At 37.1% G+C, this 19,489-nt stretch overlaps 1 protein-coding gene across 1 annotated transcript in view; it reads right to left on the reverse strand.

Annotated features, from left to right (window-relative positions):
• insrb (insulin receptor b) overlaps nt 1-19,489 on the reverse strand; it is an 89,734-nt gene that overhangs the window by 44,327 nt on the left and 25,918 nt on the right. Inside the window, exon 2 of the mRNA XM_089134140.1 lies at nt 12,411-12,959. Coding sequence (XP_088990266.1) covers nt 12,411-12,959 — 549 coding nt within the window. The remainder of the gene's footprint in view (nt 1-12,410; nt 12,960-19,489) is intronic.

The following is a 19,489-nucleotide window of genomic DNA, read 5'->3' on the forward strand; positions in this document are numbered from 1 at the left end:
TTTGACTTTACAAAAGGACTTCAAAGCAGTTTGCAAGCTTCAATGTGAACACTACAAATGAACTCTTCGAACTCAGGAGATCACCCAAGTAGGGTTGGCCTCAAGTTCTTGGTGAGGATGGCCTTGTAAATGCTAAACCTTGTCTTTTAGGCATCGCCCAAATGGTGTAGACTACAGATACGGCTACAAATCACAAGAGTCTGTCATGTTTAGGGGAGATCGACATTGGAAAGTTTGTGGTGACTTAGCTCAGTTTCTTTGACCCAGAACTTTCTGAGCTGAGTCAGTGCTCGGCGTGGAAGCATCCACAGCTGGTTCTCGCTCTCAGGGAAGCCTCATGCTTTGATCAAAAGGCTCATAACTGAAAAGTACCCACCATTCTTGGTCCAACATTGAGGGGGTACGAGTGTTCGGCAAAGCCAGAGCTCTGCGTTCTTCCATTCGTCACTCTACAGCTGTGGGGTTTTATGATCGAGGCACCAGGCGTCCAGATGTACGGCAAAGTGGAAACGACAACAACAACAGCAACAACAACAGCCTGGGAAAAACAAGCTAGAGGGGAATCTCTGACAGCAACATGTTGAATTTATTTAACGTTGCCTAATTACGAACGGACAAGCAATTTATTTGCTGTAATGGCTGTCAACACGTTGCTGGCATCGAGTACAAAATGTTGCTGCATATGGCACGTCGACCACTGGTAACCCAAGAGCCACGGCAAATACGGAAACGCCCTTGTAAATGATCTCAGGGTTAAACAATAGGTAAGTTATGATGGATCACATGACCTCTATAAACGGTTTGATGGTTTTGCTTTTGTGTCGGACGGTGGATCAAACTTTGGCCAAGACATTGACACAATCTGTAACTGATTTGAGTCATTCGCTTGAAAGAGGAGCGACTGACCCATTAGTCAAACACTACAGTGATCCGACATGGAGAGATGCTTTCTAAACGGGCAAACGGAGGATATGTGACACTTCCAAGGGTTGAAAACAATCCTCTCATCACCCACAAGGAGGGAGGGCTTGTTTTGCTCACAAACAAGTTATGCAATGGCACCTCCTCAATTCATTAAACTCTTCCCTTCGGGGAGCTTCAAGCTACTTATTTTCCTCTTTAGTCCACACGTGCTTGTGCTCATTAACAATTATCAACATCTCAAAACTCTCATTAAGTCTTTTTTTTTATTTCAATTGTTATCTTATGGCAAGTCGTTGAGCTTATTAGGGCTTATTAATGGCTGACGACAAAATTGCTGAAATAAAATGCATACTTGTTTTATACATTTATTTAAATGTTTGCCAGTATTTGAACATTTTTGTATGCATGTTTAATATATATAAAATTTAATAGTAGTAAACATTTTAAATAATTTTTCATTTTCATTTGATAATAAATAGGGTTGGGTATCGAGAATCGAGTATCGATTGGAATCGGGACTAACTTTTTGTTTTTCCCGGAATCGTTCAAAAGTTAAAATTTCGATTCCTAGTTTCAATATTCACAGTCCGCCGAGCGGAAGAAGAAACCGCTGAACAACACCAACGAAGAAGCGTCTACCGGAAGTGTTGGCATAACCGCACGAGTCGAACATGAGTAGCTTACGTCGGCGGTCCAAAGTGTGGCTTCATTTTTCTAAAAATAACGAAATCTCGGCAAAATGCAAAATTTGTGACAAAAGGAGTATTTGTGACAGAAGGAGTATTTCCTTTAGAAAGGATTATTTCCTTCCGAAAGACCGTTGATTAGCAAGGTTAGCTAAACTTTTTTGACCCTGCCTCTTAAAAGAATCGGAATCGAGAATCGTTAGGAACCGGAATCGAAACAAGGAATCGGAATTGGAATCAGAATCGTTCAAATTCAAACGATACCCAACCCTAATAATAAATAATGAGCAAAAGACCTAAAATATAGATCGAAATATTTTCACATTGTCTAATTTTTTCGCCAATATTTAAACCGTTTTGTATTTATAATTAATATAACGATTAATTGAGTGTTAACTGATATTATTAATTGTATTTATACATAAATGTGTTATTATACTATTTTTAGCATTATTTACTAAAAAAAAAATTATGGAACAAAAATAGGGTAAAAACATTAGCAGTTTTATTACATATACGTTAAACTAAACAAAAATAAGATAATAATTTGTTTTAAGTTTATTTCATTGCTATTTTAAGAACGTTTTGGGGGGTTACAGTTAAATATAAAAACCATGTAGAGAGAAATGTACATCAGTATTGTCAAACTAGCCAAAATATTTAATAAAATTGGATTCCAAGTAATAACAATGAACTTAACCATTTGACCGTGAGGACGGGAATCCTCGTCACTTCCACCACATATCCCGAGACTGATAGCAGTGGGAGCGAAAGCAGACACACGAAGGCAGGAAACAATTCAAAGAATTTTCAGTGAACTTCAGATAGACGCCAGATTCCTTTAGTGTGGATTTGGAACGGTTTCCCTTCATGCAAACTTCTGTGGGAGACACCCATGTCCATGCCTTCAGACACATTCGCTCTTCATCACAGCTGCTTCACTGTTACCTAGCAACCCCAAAAACAGGAGCAGCCCACGTGTCCTCGACCCCTCCTCAGTTATTAATAAAACCCATCTTTGAGAGCACAGGCGACGGCGTTCAGTTTGCTAGATTTGAGCACTCGAGATAGTTGCATTTATTTGGAAATATTCTTTACTTACTGTGATACAACTTTATCGGGTTATCAGATATTAAACAAATTTTCATAATCGCCAAAAATAAACAAATAATATGGCTTTCAATAGAATCAGATAATCAGGATTAATCTCAAGATTTCCAACCAGAACAGAAATAACAAATCAGTGTGAAGTTAAATTATTGCATTAAAACGGTGTTAAACATTTAATTCGTATTCTACCTAAAAAAATTTAAAAAAATTAAAAAGAAGTTTTACATGCTAAATTTAACAACCTCCCATATGTGATAGCAAATAAATGAATACCGTTCAAAGGTTTTTGGTCCGTAAGTTTAAAAAAAATGAATATTATTACTCAAAGGACACATTCATTTACATTAATTATATTATATTCATAATTTCCCCTGGATTCTCGAAATTAATCAGCATCCATTATCCAATAAGAAAAGGCTACATCATGATATAAAAAAATAATGCTGTATAACATTTTGATGATGGATAGATTTTGATTTGTTTGCATTTAACCGTCATTAGCCACATGCAAATCCTTCCCCCGGTTATTTCCCATGTTTACATGCATGTCAGAAGGATCTATTTTCAGAAAATGCCCCCGTGGCTCTTCCTTTCCTTTCTCCGAAGGACATGTAAATGCAAGCGCTCAGCCTTTGTCAGAATAGCGTGTCAGTGGTGCTATGCAAATGCGGGGCGTAGAAACGCTTCCATTGATAACGGAGGACACAAGCTCCTCCATCTCCCTCACGGCTTCCTGTTTAGCTAATGAATGGAAGTTAGCGTAGATGGTAGTCGACTGCAGTGCCACACACACACACAATCATGGAGGAAGTACAGCTGCTAATGTGCTTCTTCCGAAACAACTAATCCAACACAATCTGCCCTTCATAATCCAAACACGAACCACCAGAAATAAAACAAATGGATGTTTTAAATTATATATATATATATATATATATATATATATATATATATATATATAAATAAGCGGTAATTTAAAACATCCATTTGTTTTATTTCTGGTGGTTTGTGTTTAAGTAACCAGGTTACTTTTTTTAAGTTAAACCAACAAGTAACCAGGTTACTTTTTTTAAGTTAAACCAACAATATTTTTGTACACAATATTTTTATATATATATATATATATATATATATATATATATATAAATACACTGTACAAAAATATTGTTGGTTTAACTTAAAAAAAGTAACCTGGTTGCCTTAAAATTTGAAATAGAAAAAGTGAGTTAATACAATGAAGGAGATTTCTCATCAGAAACTCAAAATAATAAGTTATCTGAACTAAATAAAATTAAGTTGATTTGACAAAAGAAAAAATGTTGTGATAACAAATCTTGAAAATACATTTTACTGCATATATATATATATATATATATATATATATATATATATATATATATATATATATATATATATATATGCGTATCACAGTTCATTGCTTCTCTGCCGGAGGGCCTCACACACTTCCTGTGTGCTGTGTGGACACAATATCTTTACCTGCAGGCGTACGCATATACAAACTTCACAACTAGCAAACTCATTAACACATTTACTTCCCTTTTTCCATACACAAACGGTCACAAAGCCACTTGCGTGCAAATGTACACTGATGGTTCAGACGAGTTTACAAAGCTATACTGCGCGAAAGTATCTGTGAGAGAGTTCAAGCAGAGGGGGTAACTTAAACCCCGGCGCTCACGAGAAAGGACACGGTGAGCCCACGGTGGGATCATGGATCAGTTCCTCTATCAAGGGGGTTTTGTGCAAAAATCTACAGATTTTCCCTTCATAACTGTAAGATTACAGGTTAAAATTGAAGTTGATATTACACATGCAAGTCGTTGCTGGACTGCAAAGTCAAAATCATGTGAATATAGGTTTATTGTTACTTATTAAAACTAAAGGAGTTTTATACAAAAATAAAATAAAATAAATAATAATTAAAAAAAATATTACAGTCAATTTTAATAATAAATAATCAATCAACTGAGAATGAACTCCGAATCAATCAATTGAGAATGAACTCCGCGTTTGCATTGTGGGAAAAATACGCTCTGTTGTCATGGTTACTTCGACCGTGAGACAGAGAAATAGCGAAAGAGAGAGAGAGCTGCTTGAAATTTGTTTGGATTTTTGCGATAAGGCACAGTTTCTTGGGATTAACGAAAAAGGGGGGAAGCAAAAGGAACATATACTAAACATATTTAGATACACGGGAAATCGCAATGGAAGACGATTTCGATAAATCTAAATATGTTTAGTGAGAGGTAAAACTTCCGAAATCTCCGTGTAAACAATGCGTGACGAGAGATCACTTCTGGCGTAACGTCTGGAGACGGTTCAGTTCGGTTCAGTTGGACATCTGATTCAGATCAGTTCGACAAAGCTGTTAAAAAGAGGTAAAAACAATATAAATACGGTTCGTTTTCTCACACAAACTGCTCGTTTTGTGTCTTAGGCCATCAGTGTGTACTTACATTTACAAGATTAAATCATGTTTAATTTGGACTTCTATGTGCATGCTCTTTGAGGTGGACCCCCTAAACCTGCATTATATAACTGATACCCCTTTACCAAAAAAGAACTGGTTCGGAACTGGTGCTGGTTCAAAGTTGGTTCGGAGTTGGTTCAACTTGCGAACCGCTTCAGAACCTGTTTGTTTTTCCACTGACTAAAGCGCCCAGGGAACGACGTTGTTACGTCACTGTGTACGTCGCCATACGTCTTAGCTAGAAACGCTTACTTTCGGATTATCTCTAAATCGTATACCAAGAAAGCTTTAAAAACAATTGAAATATGTAAGTCTCTTAAATGTTTTCGCTTGATATGTATTTTTTTCTGATAAGTTACGTCGAAAGTTTGGCTGTCGAAACACAAAGAACTGGTTCGCGCGCAGGCACCGGCTCCGAACCCGCTCTCAAAATGCTTTGGTGGAAAAGGGGCTTGACAGATAACAACGGTTTGACCGAAAAATATCAAAATTGAAACTACTGCGGAAACAAAGACACCTACATCTTGGATGCCCTTGAGGTAAGCTAAAACATACTAAAAATGAATTTCAAAGTGAACTATCCCTTTAACCGACGAGCGACTCCTATTCTGTTAGAAGAGGTGCCTGGAGAGCTTTTTTTCCTAAATTCTGAGAAGCACTACAAAAAAAGCCGTTGCTTGCTCAAGCTGTGCAGACGATCCCCCAGCTATACCACTGTGAAATGAGTGTCGGCGACAGTGGGGAAAAGAGCAGTAAAGTGGGAGACAGAGAATCCTCACAGGCTCCTTATCTGTCATGCCAAGGGCTTCTTTATTCTGAGGTGGGAAGTGAATGACCTACTCCTAGATTGTTAGAGGAAAAGTACCCTTACCCTCCAGCACTTCCGAGGTGCTGATACTCGGAAAAGCGTTTCCCGTAACAGCAGACGGAAGCTAAAGCGCCCACCTGTCGGCAGGCGTCACGCGACACCTCAGCTCAACCCACGCAGGCATTTCTGCGCTCTCCCGCCATAGTTATGAATTCCGATGGACAGGACAAACAACACTTTAACCGCAAAGTGCTTCTGAAAATCATTATCAGCTGTTAAATCTAATTCAGTCGCACTCATCCACGCCTTTGAAAAGCAGTTCTAGCTTGGATAAGATAAAACAAACAAGTACACAAACAACTGTCAAGGTCAGACTGAAGATCAAAAAGGTTGCGATATCGGGGTTCTTCCCCAATCCTTCACCTGGACCACGAAAACAAGAAAATCAGCTTCCTTAAACTCACTGAACCATGTGATCTTTTCCAAGCAAATGTGTCAGAGATTTATCACTAGATGTCAGCACTTGTGGAGCTCTGCATTTTTCCTTCTGTTTTTCCTTCTGTTCCCCCCCCCCCCTCCTTTTCTAAGAAACAAAACGCAGTTAACAGCGCTCAAAAACATACCAGGGATTTATTTAAGTCCCAAGGGCAAGAATAATTAAGAAACATCATTATTATTATTATGTGTTGTATTATAATATATAACAGAGGTATTTAAAACACTGTTTCTAGTAGAAGTAGATGATTTTTTAAAAATAAATTATGAATAAATATAATAAAAAATATTTTAAGTAGTATTATATTTATAAATAATTTTTAGCAGTATAAAATAATCTGATGATAATAAAAAAACATAATAATTATTAGTAGTAATAGTAGAATATAACTATGCATATAACGTTATTTGCTTTATTAATTATTGCTCTAATATTGTGTTTTAACAAACTGTTTGAATCCCAATAATGAGAACATTAAAACAAACTTACACTAGAAAGCCATAAGACACATGGTTTTCTATTAAACCAAAAAAAAAAAAAACCCATTGTTGTCAATGTTTGCATTCGGTTAATCAGGTTAACGTTAAGTCAGTTTAATTAAGAGCGATTTATCCAGACAGAAAAACAAACAACTAAAGTCCACAACGCACAATGCTCTGACATCAGAGGGGAAGAAAATGGCTATGACAAAAAAAAAAAGCGCAAACCCGCGGCTGCTGAACTTTGACCTGAAAAGGTCCTGGTTGCGCAAGAGCCGCTGTCGGCGCAACAGAACAACGCTCACAATAACAGAACACGATGTGCCAGGGCAAAAGATATCACTGATCTGACAGCACATCTACTACAGTTCAGTCTTCTGTCCGACACTCCGCCTCGTCCCACGTTTGACGGTTTTATGGAGGAATAAAAGGACCGATTTTAACGCCGTTGCTACATTGAAGAAAATTTTGATAAATCTCTCTGCCTTCAAAGGAAATAAACATTCCCTGAGATACAAGATCAAGTGTGTCCATGTTTATGCTCTTTTATTATCAGCAACACTCTAGAAACTACCACAAAATACCAAATAAACCAAACACTAAACATTTCATCCTTCAAGCGTGCTGAGCTTTTTTCATGTCTAGCTAAGAATGGAAAGCGACGCGCACAGACGGCCCTGCACAGATTTTATCTTTCCACTCAACCTCACGTCTGCATCCTCCGTCTGAACTACTGACACTAAATGCCTGCTTTCACAGAAAACAGTTTAGCGCATTCATAAACGGATCAAGCACTTCGCCACGCTAATCCGTTTGGTAAACATTTATACAGTTGAATCAGTGCATCACCAAACAGTTAAGCATTTAAGTGTCAACATGAAACCAAATTAGCATTTTCTTTGGTTTTATCTATTAAAGTCCCAATGTAATCCATCATTTTATGCCTTAAAACGTATCTTTGATCACCAAAGTGTTATTTCCTTGAAAAACATTTCTTCCTGTCTCAAAATAGCTTGAATGTAACTACGCCGTTCTCTCATTTAGTATTCATACTTTGCACATGACGTCACAAATACTGGCTGGCGGGCAAGAACGCCGTTCTCCAGCAATGAAACCCAGGATCTTGCAAGTTTTTATACAAAAGTTGGTGTTTCGAGGTGTAAATGACACGCCAGATAGTCGTTGTGCCGTGCGATTGGTTGCACCAACCAGATGAGATAAGCAAAGGTAATTTCAACATTTGTTTGAATACAATGGGTATGATCATGTAATTAATCGTGTCTTTAAAGGGTTAGTTCACCCAAAAATGACAATTCTGTCAGTATTTACTCACCCTCATGTTGTTCCAACCCCGTAAGACCTTCGTTCATCTTCGGAACACAAATAAAGATATTTAAGATATTAAGATCGCTCCTGCATACTAGTCCATAGGCTTCTTGAGGGAATGACTCTTGCTGGCATCGAAAAGTCATTGAAGACATCGTTAAATAGTCCAAGTGACTACAGTGGCTCAATTTTAACTTTATCAAACGACGAGAACACCGTTTGTGCGCAAAAACAAACAAAAATAACGACTTTATTTCAACTATTCACTTCCTTCAACATGGGCCTGTAGTCAGTTAACGTAGTGTGATTGCGTAAAGCTACGTCACACGTAGGCTCACTATTGGCCGACGCTCGTCATGTGTGTGATGCGTGTGACGTACAATAACAGAAGCTTACGCTATTAAACTAGTAACCTGACTCGCGCAGAGGGAGAAATAAACGAATAGTTGAAATAAAGTCGTTATTTTTGTTGTTTTTTGCGCACAAAAGTGTTCTCGTCGTTTGATAAACTTAAGATTGAGCCCCTGTAGTCACTTGGACTATTTTAACGATGTCTTTAATGACTTTTCGAGGACAGCAAGTCATTCCCTCAAGAAGCCTATGGACTAATATGCAGGAGCGATCTTAATATCTTAAATATCTTAATTTGTGTTCCGAAGATGAACGAAGGTCTTACAGGGTCTGAACAACATGAGGGTGAGTAAATACTGACAGAATTGTCATTTTTGGGTGAACTAACCCTTTAAGTTAACCTGTAGTTTCGTCAATCAACGCCACCAGCAGGTTCGGCGAGTCAGCTGTTTGTGTTATGAAGCTAACTACGTTAACAACGCAGCTGTCGTATTTTGCTAACAACAACAAAAGTGTTTGATATCTATGGTTTTCAATGAGAACAGTAGAGCTAGATTATTTACGGAGGAAGTATTACTGCGCGATTGTCTCAAAAAAACGTGTCTGCTTTACACAATTTAACTACCTTCACCTTGGAGTTAATCCTAGTCCGTAGTTATGCAGCTAGCTCGCTAACTGACTCGATAGCTACTAGAAAGACCTGGGACTACAGGACTCTACATTGAAAATACCCGTTTGTTGCCCGCCAGGCATCCATGGTAGTCACGTGACTGCAAAGTATGAATACGAGTTCTATGAATATGCAAATGAGCCCCGCCTCCACTCACTCACACCAGCTAAGAGACGTTGACGTGATCGGTTACAAGGTAGTTTGTGACGTCAGAAACACCAGCGATTTCAAACCGTGTTTTTGAGACGGTCTTTGGTTCACTGTAGTTTTACTCAGCAATGCTGTTGACTTGTGAATTTGCACATGGTTTGTCTTAAAGCGTATTAAAAATCAAAAATAGACATATAAACAACATTAAAAGCTGGATTTTCACCACAGGGGGACTTGAAGAATTGATTGGAAAAGTTGTTTGTAGGTGAAGTACTGAAGAATGAAAATGCAAAAGATCAGAAAGTAGAGGGTTGGGGCAAAATAATAATAATAATAATAATAATAAAAATCACATAAATAATAATATTCTGAATATGAATCAATATAAATATATAGTAAAGTCTTGAAATGAGTGCAAAAGAAAGTCAAAAACCTTCCGTCTCGAACAAACTTTTTCCTCATTATTTGTGGAAAAACTGAAAACATGAATGTCAGGCTAAACAAACAAACACGCACAGGTTATGTTTATTTGGAATGACAGAGAGCGCGTGCTTCTTTGGGGATATGGTATCTTGCTGTAGGGTTACACACTCGCTCACCCCAGCGCTTGCCCAAATACAGCGCCATTGCATCATACTCCAGAAATGGGGTTTCACTTTGACATTATGCCCGACTAAACTTTCACCTATCACATGACAAAAAGTGGGTTGCTTCATGCATGCATCCCTTTGAAGAGCACGGGACACCTCCCGGTTACCAACGTGAACCTTTATTTGGGCCGAGCACAGCTGGTCTTATTAAAGAACCTGACCTTATCCATACGAATGCTGTTGTGATATCACTAATAAGGGACGAACCAAAGTACACACTAGCCAGTCTTCCCATAACTTCAACACCCATAATGCACTGGGCATGTTGCCGTCCCAGGCCACTCCCACCAGTCTGCTATGGCTACGCTTGACCAGAGTCAAATACAGCCTTGCTTTAGTAGGAAATACTTCTTGGCAAACTTTATTCATAAAGGTGTTGACTTGTATTGTTCCCGGCTGCGAGAGAATCCAAAGAGTAAACGTTTAGGGGGAGTGTTACGTTTGGTTTGCAGTGAAGGATCCAGTGCGATGTAGGCAACGGCTAAAGGCTGCAAAGAAACGTAAATACGGAGAGAATGCCGCGACGGAAAACGGTTGTATTCAACATTTCAACTGGACGACCATAGGGCACTATAAAATCCGTTTTATTTTTTTCCCAAATTCCATTTTATTTTTCCCAAATTCCGTTTTTTCCGTTTTAATTTTTGCAAATTCCGTTTTAATTTTTGCAAATTCCATTTTTTCCGTTTTAATTTTTGGGGATTCAGTTTTTTTTACCCTATACTGTTATTTTAGTTGTAAAAAGAGTGTGCTTTTAATGTTAATTATTAATAAAATAGGGATTTACTCTTAAAATGACATTAACTCTTACTTTTTAGCACAAATACTGCATGATGCAACATTGCACTCTAAGCTACTTCAAGTAACAACAAAATATGGTTATGAGCTTTAAACTGTCCTGTAAAATAAAGAAAAGTCTCTCTCTCTCGGACACACTCTCTCTCGCGCAATGTCACTTCGCTTTTGTCCAGTCCGGCACCTCATAGAAAGACGTGTACGGAGGGGATGGTGTGTATGTGTGTGTACGTCGAGTTTCTTAACTTTTTCGCAGACGAAAGCAGAGCCGTAGAAAATAATGGCAGGGTTGTGTCGCCCAGATTTGCTTCCCCGTCTCCATTTTCCCCAGACATACGTTCTTCTCCCACACAAAAAACGAATTTCATTCTAAATATGTAAAATTCAGCGAAATTCCACGTTAACACTAGATTCCTCGTTAATTGGCAAATTCCACGATTCCGTTCACGATTCCGTGATCGCGGAAATTATAAGGCCATACGTGAATTTGGTGTTTTTTGGGCTGAATCATAATTAAACTTTTTTTTTTTTCTATTATTACTGATAAATTGATTACACAAACTATATACGAAATTTAATTTGTATATTTAATAATAATTCATAATAACAACTCTTTAAGCTGCCCTGTGACCCCCCCCCCCCCCCAAAAAAAAAGAAATAACATTTAACATATTACGCAGATTTGACCTAGTATCGAGACAATAATAAGTTAATAAAAGTTAAATAAATATTTACATAATTATTAAATACAGTTGAAGCAGGAATATGATTCTAATAAATTCAATTAATTTAGCAGAAACACACATATTTGATGAATTTTTATTTCACCCCTTAAGATCTTAATGCGCTCCTCAATTTTTCAACTGAAGAGCATACGTGCTGTTCCTGAATGCATATAAGGCTGAACAAACTCATCGAGCTCGTACATATCATTTCCCTCCAAAAAGAGATGGAAGTAAACAAGGTACTTGAGCTGAATCAGGTTGAGAGGGGTGTGAGGTGAATAGCGAGCAGGTGCGGCACACGCTGAACCGACGGACAAGATTTGTATTGGCACAGACTGTCCTTCAATGTACTAGCCTGGCCAGCCAAACACAAGCGCCGACTCGCTCACATACACACGGTTCATCTTTGCTATTGTAGCCAGCCAAGACCTATGTTTACTAGAGCTGGTTAAAAAAACAAACTTGCTAAATATTGATTAATCTCAATCCCCAAAATCTTTTTTTTTAGGTTTTAAGGTAGCACTAACTACATCAGTCCACAGGTGACCGTTTCAAGTTTCAGTAACTGGAAAGACCAAGTAAAAGCATCTATGGTGATTTCAAGAGCCCAACTTAGGCTTCTGGTTCATTTTAAGCAAAAACGTATATTGTTTCCAAAGAAATGTTGCACGAATGCCTCCTTTTCGGGATAAATATCAATTGTGGACAATGTAATGGTAAATAAAAAGCAGCCTTGAGAGGCAACTTACTTCTCTGGCAATGGTTTTGGTTCCAGCAACGCTCGCCGAAATTCCCGTTGATGGTGGTCTGTTTGCAGGTGATCGTTCCCTTGATGATACCCGGGCAAATGTCTCCGCACTCCCGCTCATCCTTGTTTGCCACGATGTAGTTGTCCTCCATCGAGTCCGAGATCTTGGACCAGTCGAGAGTGGACAGATAACAGAGGTCGGGGTTCTTCTCGACGCGCACCGCCCCGCGCGTGATGTTGGTCAAGCTGTGGAGGCCGATTTCCTTCAGCTGGATCATTTCGAACATGACCAGGGCATAGTTGAAGAAGAGGTTGTTGCCGCGAATGACGGTGAGGTTCGGGAAGAGGTCGCCGATACTCTCCAGGCCGTAGACGCGGAAGAGGAGCAGGTAGTCCGTAACCATGACCAGCTTTGGAAAACTCAAGCCCCGGAAGTCCTCTGGTCTGGTCTTGAACATGAGCAGGATCTTCAGGTGGCCCTCGATCACCGTGCAGTTCTCGAGAACGCGCAAGTTGGTCGCGTTGTTGCGGACGTCCTTGCTGGGGCAAACTGCAACAACAGAAAATACACACGTTATTAGCATGTGAAAGCGTTTATTTGGACGCAACTATACGAAAAAGCCAACATTATACGTCATGTCTGTTTGCCGTCATTAGAGATAACTGTGATTCCTCATTATATTGCTAATTTAAATAATTCATGCATATGCAAAACAAAGGGGCGGAGCCTGATGGAGTTGAGTTAGGAGTGTATCGAAACTCCTGGTTATGGACGTGACATTTCCCAAACATGCTCGAAGCGCTTGGCCAATCACAACACTCTGGTCTAGGCGACCAATCAGAGCACATTGAGGTTTTCAGAAGGAGGGGCTTCATGGTGACGTATATAATGACTGACAGACTGGGAAGAGAGGTGCTGCAACAGTGTCAAATGAACATTCATGCATGAAAACCCAACTAAATCAAGACTTTAAAAAATTGTATATGTTCCTTTTTAAAACAAGGGAACGTTTGAATAATTTGAGACCATACAAAGCTAATGAAAAATATCTATAAGAGCTATAAGTAAAATATCAACAAATAGAAACTCATAGGGTCCTTCGTTTACATGAAATGTAACAATGAACCATAAAAATGTCACACACAAAAAAATGAACTTGGGACCTAAAGTGTGGATCAAAAGTACCACTACGTCAATACAAAATAAGGAAAGGTAATATTCTGAACGATGTCTGAAACATTGTGTTACTAGCACTTATGTTTATTGCCTTTAAGATAAATTGCTTGCTGCATTCCTCAATTGTTAATTTTTTTTTTAAAAATGTAAAAAAAAAAAAAAAAAAATCCTCAAAAATTTGCATTCCACTTTGAATAAAAGCGTCTGCTAAATTAAATGCAGGTAAAAATGTAAATGTAAATAAACATATAATGCAACAATATTAATCAAAATGGGCAAAAAAAAAGTCAAGCATTTTTATTAATTTCTATTTTTTTTAACAAAAGAGTTCAGTAAATAAATTGAAAAACAAAATAATAAACAATTTCATGAAAGCAATGTTTAATCCGCAATATTAAATGCATTTCAATTTTTTTAAAATACATTATTATTAAGGCTTTCAAACGATTAATCGCGATTAGTCGCATCCAAAATAAAAGTTTGTAAAAATATTAGTTATATATAAAATATTTATATTTATATACAATATACAGATTTATATATAATTTATATTATATATAAATATTTTACATATAAATAATATTTTTTTCTTAAATATACATGCATGTGTCTGTATTTATACAAAATAATTATACACAGTGCACCCACATATATTATGTAAATACAAACTTGCGATTAATCATTTGATAGCCCTAATTATTATTAACATGATTATTGTTGTTATCTATTTGAATGATACCAATACCAAAATCTAAATATTAAATAAAATGTAATATTGCAAAATAGATCTGCAACATCATCTTACTCTTTATTAAAATTTTGCATGACTTAGAATTCATATATATATATATATATATATATATATATATATATATACAGTGTTTCCGCTACATTCATTCTCCCGTGGCGGGCCGCCACACTTAAAATCCTCCCGCCACGGCTGCAGCTTCTCAGTGACGTCCGACATTCTGCATATTGTGTTATTTTGTTAAGCCCCACTAAAGGCATAAATAACTTTGTAAAGCACAATCAAGTTTTCACACTATATTCCAAGACTTCTAAAGTCATTCAATAGCATAATGTGTGGTAAAATTAATATTTTAGTCTCTAAGTTAAAGTTAACGGAAAGTCATCTCGCCTCAGTCATTCTCCATTCAGCATTCACACAGCGCGTCGCGTTCGTTTGCGACAGTAACACGACGACACTCTCTTCAAGATCAATGCTCCCAATATTATACTTTATTTGTAGATAACGCATAAAGGTCTATGATTCGCATAAATTTCTATCTTGCTGGAGTTTATTGCCCTTTCTAAATCACATTCCCTGGCCGGGTGTACTATAGCCTACTGGACGGGTGTACAGCACTATGTTCTTCATGCGCACTGAAATGTAAAACCGTTAAAAGAAAAAGCTCAAAAAACTGTTTCATAGATAGAATACAAGCATTAGTGCTGCACGATTAATCATATCGCAGTCGTAATAGCGATCTCAAACCTATGCAATTATATAACGCAAAATGCCGCGATTTTATATGAAATAAACAAATTAGGGCTATTAACGCAGCATCTCTTCTTTTTTTTGTCATCCTTCGACTAGTGTTACAAGATCCCCCTCTTATTCGTGCAAATGCCTTTTCGCATTTTGCACGACAAGATATGTAAATTAAGCTGCCTGTGAGTGCCCTAGAATAGATGAGACTCGCATATTGCGCATGCACTTCTCTTTCGAGCTTGAACGAAAAATAGCACACACACAATTATGCCAAAATGTCGTTTTGTCTAGTATCTTCATAACATAAGAAAAGTCTATGGATGAAAATAAGTGCTATGAGGCGCGTGTGAGATCCGCGTCTCGGCAACGGGTTCTCTTAAAGGGCCAGCAGCGAATAAAGCGTTCTGTCGGTAAAGTTAATCAAAGAACAAAGGGAAATTAGAAAATTACTCACTGATCTTGACTAAAGAACTTTTGTAGCTTTAATAAGGATTATTCTATATATAATTTATGATTCATGCAGTGCGGACTGTTTGATAACTTTATTCAATTTCTGTACCTGTTAAGACAGGAAGGGCACAGGTAAATATGTTTTTTATTATGGGTTTATGTGGGGATTGTTTGAAGTTCACTTAATTTAAAAGCTGTTAAATATTTTTATAAGCCTAATAATTTTTTTAAAAGTTGATAGCTTTCAATTGTAATGATGGAATCACTGTAATGTTGGTTTGGTTGATGGTTTATTGATCATTATAGGTGTTACCAATCATTTAGTTGTTGTTTTTAGTTTGAGTTGAGAAATAAACATTAATCTGTGTGTGCATTTTACTTTAGAACCAAGCAAGTTGGACTCATGAAACCATTTTATTATATCGGAGTCGCTCAATAATGGCAATATGACATTTTCCCCAAATCGTGCAGCCCTACTAAGCATAGATTATAGATCTAATCCCTTCGCTATGTTCTTTTCAATGTGAAGCGTTGCGTGCTGTCACTATGACTTGGTGTTGCTTCAAGTGCATCATTCTGCACACGGGATGCGCATGATCGCTTATAATACTTTGGGGAGACAAGGGGGCGTGGCCTAAGGGAATATCACTCATGGGCCACGCCCCCTCCCCCTGGGGAAATAGGCCTGCCCAAACAGCTTGAAAAAATCCTAGAGGAAACACTGTATATATATATATATATATATATATATATATATATATATATATATGAACACACACAAGTAAATTGGTGAGATTGATTAAGCTTTAAGCTAAAAAAAAAAAAAAAAAGACAAGTACATTGCAAAATTACAATTTTGTATGACAATTAACCGCCCGCCACAATTTCATGTTCACGTAAAAGCGCAGATGAAGGCCACCCTAACAAGAGCATGAAAGATTATCAACACTGAATAATGCATAAAGCGTGTCTCCGAGCGGCTGCTTTTCTTAGTCCATTCATAATCCAAACCCGCACACGCTGAGACGAGGCAGAGAGAAATCATTAGCAAAGCGATTCTCGACAAGAGAGCATCTGCTAATGGATAACATCAAGCAGAATTCCTTTCAGAGCTGCTCCATTGATTCACCATCAAAAGAATTCTCACAGGCCTTTTTCAACGGGTGGGGGTTTCCTCGTTTCGTGTTGGAGATCATCACCAAATATTCACTGTGTGTCCTATTCATTTTAAACGCACAAAGTGCACTAGAAACACCCATTTTGAGACACTACAAGACCAAATCATTCAAAAGAATGACGTGAAACATGCAATCGAGAGATCGCGACGAATTCTCAGCGCCCAAATCTCATCGCTGGAAAACAAAGGGCTTTTTTGACAACCGTTTTTCTTGAGAAGACAAAGAGGGCATGTGATTTGTGGTGTGAGCAGGTGTCAAAGTCTGAGACTTGGCTGCTCTCAACCCACTCTGTAGTTCCTCCATCTTTCTGCAGGTTAATGGGTTTCACATCACAGCATGAAATGTCAGTTTTACCTCATCTTATCATGATATGTCAGCCTAATGTGGAAAAAAACCTGCACAAACACACCACATATGACAAATTTAGCAAGCAAAACCCAAACATTTCGAGATTCAGGTGCTTCCTTTCAGAGGAAAGTATAAAAAGAAAATCTCCAAGTCAAATTATACTCCAAAAATAAAACAAAAATGAAGAAATTACATTTCGCATAAAGAAAATGAACTGTTTTTGCCACAGGGTAAAAATGACAATAATAAAATGGTTTGTTTGGAGTTGAAAAAATAATATAACAAATAGTACCATTATGTCAACAATATTAACATTTTATATATGTTTTTTTTAAGTTTTATTTTTTTATAAGTTTTATTTTTACATATTTGCATTATAGCAAGGTAATGAGAATCATTCACATTGAGGTAATGAGAATTGGCGTGGAAAATGTGCTCAATTTTCATGAAAACAATTCCTAAAAATTGGCCTAAAAGTATGATTGCAATTAAAATAATTCCTAGATGTTAGATTATGAGGTATAATATGGCCTCTATATGCGTTTAAATAGTTCTTCGTGAGATCAACGAGCACCTGATTTCCCTAAAATGACCAACTTGGACACTAGATATAACTGATTGCGTTTCAGACTGACACAGAAATCGTTGATCTTGTAAGGTCAGTAAAGCAACGTTAGGAAAACCGAAGTTCCTCATCCAAACTCTAATATTACTGCAGCAAGACTTCACACACTTACGAGAAATTGTTACATCAGGTCCCTAAAGATAATTGAGCAAACATCATAAAATGGCAACATCTCTCCATAGCAACAAGTCCCAGCATGCACAAACAGAGAGCACTTGCCAGACAAAAATGCACTTCAGCCTGTTTACCTCAGAGGAATAGTGTTGGGGGGGGGGGGGGGGGAAATAAAAATATAACTATAAAACAAATAATATCGTGTTACAATCTGGTGCCAAAGCTAAAGGACTTCCAGCAAATAGTCAGCAAAATTCAACTATTCCACACACACACATTTGTAGAAATCTTCTACACTTCCCACAAAATCTGATGATGTATGAAATGATGTAATGATAAATGGAAGTTTGTGTTCAACCACATATTTCATGACGGTGTTTTTTATTCAATTCATTTAAACTGCTGATGTTATAATTAAAGTGTTTGAATTCGCCTCAGTATTAATAACATCACTGCGAGATCTAGTGAGAAGCATTCAAACTTGCCGCAGAATTCTCTGTTATAAACTATATATATATATATCAATCAGATCAAATTGCGCAAACATGGAGAGACCAGGAGAAGCATTGTCCCATGAACGTTACAGAAGGCTTCACAATCCAAAAATCACCAACATTCACCATGGACTTAATTTAGTCTTAACTCTAACTGTAACCATGGTATTGTGGCAAAAATGGTCGAATGTGTTTACATTATTCATTTCAGGGTTCGTACGACCGTTTGAGAGAAAAATCAAGCACTTTATGGGTTTCCAAGTGCTTCACACTTTTCCAGGCCTGTAAAGCTCTAAATAACAAGATCAAATTTAAATGTTATTTTTAATGTGATCAAAAAACTAAGGCTGTCAAACGATTAATCGCGATTAATCGCATCCGAAATATGTTTGTGTTTACATAATATATGTGCGTGCACTGTGTATAATTATTTTGTGTGTATATATACATATATATATATATATATATATATATATATATATATATATACACTGTATATATATATATATATATACACACGCATGCATGTATATTTTAAAAAATATATATTTATATATAAAATATATATATATAATATAAATTATATATAAATCTATAAGCAGTATATAAATGAAAATATTTCTTAAATATATATACAAGCATGTGTGTTTATTTATATATATATAAAATAATTATACACAGTGCACCCAATTATATTATGTAAACACAAACTTTTATTTTGGATGCGATTAATCGCGATTAATCATTTCACAGCCCTACAAAAAAACATTTTTCATCCTTCTTAGATTGTCCCAATCTGTAAAACTTAAAGGTGCAATGTGTAACAAAGTTGAGTATCTATTAACAGAAATGCAATATGACATCCATAACTATGTTTCAGTGGTGTATAAAGAACTTACTTAATTAACCGTAATGTTTTTATCACCTTAGAATGAGACATTAATAGCTCCATAACCGCGGGAATCCCCTTCTATGAAGGTCGCCATGTTGTGACGTCATATTCCTACCATAGCCGAACGCGAACAAACAGCGCTACAGAACGCGTTTCATCACTACCTTGAAAGAGAAGTAGCGGAAAGCTAGCCTTACACTCCGTGAGTAGTGACTTTTCCCTTGTGAGTGGTGTAAAATATGTAGTTGGGATTGTTTCATGTAACTTAGTTCTCCCTCGCTGTGTTATGGGTTTGTTATGTTGGGGATAG

The sequence above is a fragment of the Pimephales promelas genome, chromosome 2, assembly GCF_988280905.1.
Source record: "Pimephales promelas chromosome 2, fPimPro1.hap1.1, whole genome shotgun sequence".
Lineage (NCBI taxonomy): Eukaryota > Metazoa > Chordata > Actinopteri > Cypriniformes > Leuciscidae > Pimephales > Pimephales promelas.